Below are 5,569 nucleotides of genomic sequence, written 5' to 3' on the forward strand. Positions count from 1 at the left end.
GGGGGAGGGGGAGGGGGCTGAGCAGCCGCCGGAACCGCGCTGCTTCACACGCAGGCCCTGCTGGGCACGCACACATGTACTCGCATGTGCCCTGCCACACAGGCTCACACTCAAGGCTGGTGGAAACCCACCGGAAACACAGACCTGCTTCTCCCAGCTACAGACTGCCCAGCCCTGCTTGCTTAAGAAACAAGCAAAGCAGAAAGCCAGCCCATCCTGTGCCGCTGCCGCCTCGTCTCCATCTCTGTCCTCAGCCGATGGCTCATCTAACAGGCCGAGGAAGCGGCTCTGTGTTCCGCGGCACCCCCATGCGAGACCTCTCCTCAACGCATGGCCAGCTCCAGGGCCTTCCAGCACCAACACACCTTTGTTCTGGAACCTGCTCTGAGTCTGCACCCCGGCGCTCCCCACGCCGTGCGGTGCCAGAGCTGCCCCCTCGGCTCGGCCCTCGGCCGCATTTCTGGCTTCTCTCCAAGATCACTCTGCTGCCTCCCCAGCCTCATGGGCCAACTCAGCAGCCAGCTGCTCCCCTCCCGCCCCACGCACGAGAACCCCACCCCACGCTTGATGTACCCCTACAAGCAATCCCCTCTGTACCAAGGACACGGTTTTAAAACAGGACGTGGCTTTTATAGCTTCTTTCTCCCCTAACAGTTAATTCCTGTGGCCTTCGAGATACAGTTTAGTGTCTCAACCTGGCCGCCCGGATGGCCGGGGAGGAGGGGTGGGGGGGAGCCGGCCCCCTCCACACTACCTGGGGCACACGGGGCGGCCCGCTTCCCGCTCACAGGACAGGCCGAGGTACTCACGCTGTCCACAGCGAGGATCTTGGCCCAGATGAAGACGAGGAGTGGTCGCAGCTCTCGGGCTGAGCTCTGGAGCAGCTTCAGCACGTAGGGGAAGATGCCCACCGACAGGGCCTGGCGGAAAAGGGGAGGGTCAGAGGTGCAGCTTTCCTCATAGACTGAGCATTCTTCCCAGCTTTAGACGTCCTCTCTCCTCCTTCCTTGTTGGCTTATCAACGAAGGTTGGTATTAATCAAGGTTCCAAGCCAAACACAGAGAGGCAGAGAGCCTCGCCTGCCAGCCTCCTGCCCTGGAGCCCCCCCCCCCCCCGCCAGCGCCGTGGCGCCCCCTCCCACCTCCCGGCCCCCACGGCACTTGGCGGCAGACCTGCTGTCAGGTGTTTATTCTTCATCACTTAAAGTGAAGTAAAATAGCTAGCTCATGCAAAATCTTGAATCGTCTCATCTCATAACTATGATTTTCAAACTTTGACTTTTTTGTGTGTGTGTGGTTTGTTTTTTTGCCAGTCCTGGGGCTTGAACTCGGGACCTGGGCACTGTCCCTTAGTTTCTTTATGCTCAAGGCTAGTGCTCTATCACTTGAGCCACAGTGCTACTTTTGGCCTTTTCTGAATAGTTTATTGGAGCTAAGTTTCATGGACTTTCCTGCCTGGGCTGGCTTTGAACCGCGATCCTCAGATCTCAGCCTCCTGAGTAGCTAGGATGGTGGGCGTGAGCCACCCGTGCTCGACTCCAAACTTTAACTTTTAAACTCCCCCCTCCCCCCGCCCTCCGAACAGGACCACAGGAGGTCAAGTGCAGCCGGCCTCCTCTCGTGTTACACTCCTCTCTGCCACCTGCACCTCCTTCCTTACGCGTCTGTTGTTTTCTGCCATCTTTCTGTGTTTACTACTCTTGAGTGAGTGGCCGGGTGCCTCAGCACTGCGCATGCCCCACAGCGCGGCCAGCCGGTGGCTCTGGCTTCTTGGCAGTGGAGGGAGGGGCTATTCTGACATGCCACAAATACTTCTAAAAACTAAACAAAAAACTAGGTAGAAAAATGTTTTGTTTTTTAAAAAAAGCCCAAGACACCAGGCTCAGGCCCAGCCACGGCCGGGGCTGAAGGGCCGGGGCGGTCACCCCACACTGTTACACCGTGGCTCACGTCCCCTCAACCCCCTGGTGAGGGGAAAGCACGTACCAGGCTTACCGCCCAGGGACCCAAGTCCAGAAACCTTCCCAGCAAGTCCAAGGCTCTCAGGCGGTGCACCTGGCTTAGCAGCACCTGGGAAAGACAAGAACCAACCGGTGTCAGAGGAGACCACACGGGCATGTGCTGAGACGCTCCCCACAGCGCCCGCTGCGGGCCTGCGCTCCCAGCTCCCTCCCTCGTCCCTAGCTAATGCTTCCAGACAGGGCAGGAGACATGCGTTGCCCCCATCATGCAGGAAGACACAGATGCTCACTGCAGACAGCACTAAAACAAGCCATCTCTTCCTAGTGAGGGAGACAACGCACAGGGGCTGCCTTCCTGGATGAACTTCTAGGTGCATCCCTGACTGATGACCCATCACCGCCGCCCTCACTGAGGATGGCCTTCAAGGTCACACTGAATCTGGCCACATCACGTCCCACGCCAGCACTGCTTCATTTGCATAAATGGAATTTATGTAAGTCCTTTCCCCCTGCTGGATATCTGTACTATCATAAACATTTGTTACTGTAAACAATGTTGTTCATATAAACAATGCACATAAAGCTGAGAAATAAAATTTCAAGGTCAGAGCATCTAAACCTACTTTACCAACTGCCCTCGGCCGAGCCGATTCACACCTTTAACAAGTGCATAGTGAGCAGCGCTGGCTGAAAGGTGACTTTGGATAACTTCTTCAATATTGGTGAGACCTCATTTATTTATCTGTTTGTTTGTTTGTTGTTTGTTTTTGGGGTCTGGTTGTGAGGCCTGAACTCTGGGCCTGGGCGCTATCCCTCAGCTCTTCAGCTCAAGGCTAGCGCTCTACCACTTGAGCCACAGCGCCACTTCCGGCTTTTTTCTTTTTGCTTATGTGGGGCTGAGGAATTGAACCCAGGGCCTCATGCATGCAAGGCAGGTGCTCCACCACTGAGCCACCTTCCCAGCGCCGAGACCTAATTTATTAATTCATAAAGTAAGCATAATGCAACACTTACCCATGGAGTTTAATGAACTTAGTAACAAAAGCTCCTGAGAAAATACTAGCCATATTACACTATTTATAGTCAACATAGTGAAAATACACCTTTTTGGTCCAAAGTTTCTCATTACTAGTGAAGTTCAGTATTTTCTTTCACAATCAACCAACTATTTTTCTCTCTCTTTTTTTTGGTCCATCATAGAGCTTGAACTCTGGGCCTGGGCGCTGTCCCTCAGCTCTTCAGCTCAAGGCTAGTGCTCTACCACTTGACCTACAGCACTACTTCTAGTTTTCTGAGTGGTTTATTGGAGATAAGAGTCTCAGGGTGTTTCCTGCCCAAGCTGTCTTTGAACTGCGATCCTTACATCATAGCCTCCTGAGTAGCTAGGATTACAGACGTGAGCACTGGCGCCCGGCTAATCAACTATTTCTCTAGTAAAATCCTTTTTTTTTTTCTACACAAATGCTTCTTCTTGTTTATAAATGAACAGCAATCATTAATAAAGAGCACTCTTGACCCTGTATTTCATATGTTCTTACCTTTTCCTATGACACTGAAGCTATGTATTTTTATTTTTATTTTCCAGGGCAGAGGACCGAACCCAGGGCCTTGCACGCTCTGGGTGGGTGCCCTTCCACAGGGCTAAACCCCCAGCCCCTGAAGCTATGTATTTTTAATGGGGTCATCATGTTGACTCTTCCTTCATAGCGTCTACACGAGAGGATCTGTACTCAGCCCAGACCTACAGCATTTCATCCTGCCAGCCAAGGGCTTAGCCCTCTGCCGTTAGACCACACATTTATTGGAAATACAACAGCACACTGAGAGCAAACAAGGTCCTCCTAATGAAGCACTTGCACTGATCTGCAACATCTGTATAAAAGCAGTATAATTTTACTCTGTGAAATCATTCTTCCCTCTCTTTTGTACACTATCAGTCACCTTCATTCTTCTGCTTTGTGTCTTTGCCCACGTGGTACCTGAGGGGAATGCAGATAGTCACAGCGAGTCCTGGCGGGGCCCACAAAACCAGCAAGCCCAGTGCGCCAGGATGTGGCCAGGCAGTGAGATGGAGCTGGTGTGTGTTCACGAGCCTACAAGGTAAGCCGACAGAGACCGGAGACCCCAGCAACCCCAGCTGGGAGAAGATGGCAGTTACAAAATCATGAAAGCCAGGCATAGTGGTTCAAGCCTGTGATCCTGGCTGCTTGGGAGGCAGAGATGGGATCATGGGGAAAAGAGGCTTGGGAAACTCCATCTCATCAGTGGCTGGTGTGAGGTGATGGCAGGCGCCAGCTGCCTCACCGTGGGGACAAGGGCTGGGCACAGTGACACGGGCCTGCCATCTCTAGTGACACAGGAAAACACAATCAGGAGGACCGCAGCGCATGTTGGTCTAATCTTGAAATAACCAGTGTAAAAAGGGGCTGGAGGTGTGGCAGCACACACGGAACAATCACTACACCTTCCTTCTCACCCCCGTAGCGGTAGCAGAGGACACAGTGGCTTGCTGGAAAAGGTGCATTTCCATGCTGATACTTCTTGCCTGAGAGGCTGCGATCCAGTGGCCTGACAGAACCTCATCTTGATCCGCCAAGGCACCGGAGGATAACTTACAGGTAATGGAGCCCAGGCTTTGTCAGGGGAACTGGCCGGGGGAGGGGAGGCTGGGCAGCACAGGCCATGCCCAGTGAAGCCGGCACTCTTGTATTTTGTCTTCCCTCAACACTTCCAGGCCTGGTCTGGGAAAGAGCCCACAATGGCCGCAAGGCGCCGGTGGCACGCACCTGTAATCCCAGCTACTCAGGAAGCTGAGACCTGAGGATCGTGACTCCAAGCCAGCCCAGGCAGAAAAATCCGTGAGACTCTTATCTCTAATAAACCACTCAAAAAAAGCCAGAAGTAGCACTGTGGCTCAAGTGGTAGAGTGCTAACTCTAGTACACAAAGAGACTCAGGGACAGCACCCAGGCCTAGAGTTCAAATCCTAGGACCAGCCAAAAAAAAAAAAAAAAAGCAAGCAAGCAAGCCCTGGTGGTGGTGAAAACCCCCGTACCTGATTATCTGAGAGATGAGACACACAGGCTAGGAGGGCCGAGGAAGCCCGCCCGCCCGCGGGGTGAGGACTGTGAGGGGAGCAGTGTTCACAGTGAGGTCAATAAAAGGCCACGCACAGAAGGACAGTCTGATGGAGTCAAAAGAGCTGGACTGGCATGCTTGGCACCGGGCCTGTTTGGAGAGGGCAAACCTCACTCCTCAGCACTGCAGACCTAGGGGAAGGCCGTGGGAGAGCAGTCTCTGCAGACAGACAGACACTCAGGCGACCCAGGGACCGAGAGGGGCGATGGGAGCGGCGCACAGACCCCACCCACAGCCTGCCCGGCCTCTCTGAACAGCCAGCTTTCTTTGCCTCATTGCTGCTAGTGTTGCAGTCTTTTGTCTTGAAACTCTGCTTGTTTGCTGACAGCTCCCCTTGCAGTCCCAAGTTGGTCTTTAATCTAGACGTATGTAAGAGGAACAGCGATCATTTTTATGCTCTTCTCATGATGCCAGAAAAGCAGTGGATATAAAAGGCACCAACTGGGCTGGGAAGGTGGCTCAGTGGTAGAGC

General features: G+C 53.4%; 1 protein-coding gene across 1 annotated transcript in view; it reads right to left on the reverse strand.

Moving 5' to 3' along the window:
• Rptor (regulatory associated protein of MTOR, complex 1) overlaps positions 1-5,569 on the reverse strand; it is a 339,456-nt gene that overhangs the window by 87,426 nt on the left and 246,461 nt on the right. The window contains exons 12-13 of the mRNA XM_013036239.1: positions 1,986-2,069; positions 810-920 (exon numbers count right to left, since the gene is read on the reverse strand). Coding sequence (XP_012891693.1) covers positions 810-920; positions 1,986-2,069 — 195 coding nt within the window. The remainder of the gene's footprint in view (positions 1-809; positions 921-1,985; positions 2,070-5,569) is intronic.

Source organism: Dipodomys ordii, unplaced genomic scaffold (genome assembly GCF_000151885.1).
Source record: "Dipodomys ordii isolate 6190 unplaced genomic scaffold, Dord_2.0 Scaffold7, whole genome shotgun sequence".
In the NCBI taxonomy this organism is placed as follows: domain Eukaryota; kingdom Metazoa; phylum Chordata; class Mammalia; order Rodentia; family Heteromyidae; genus Dipodomys; species Dipodomys ordii.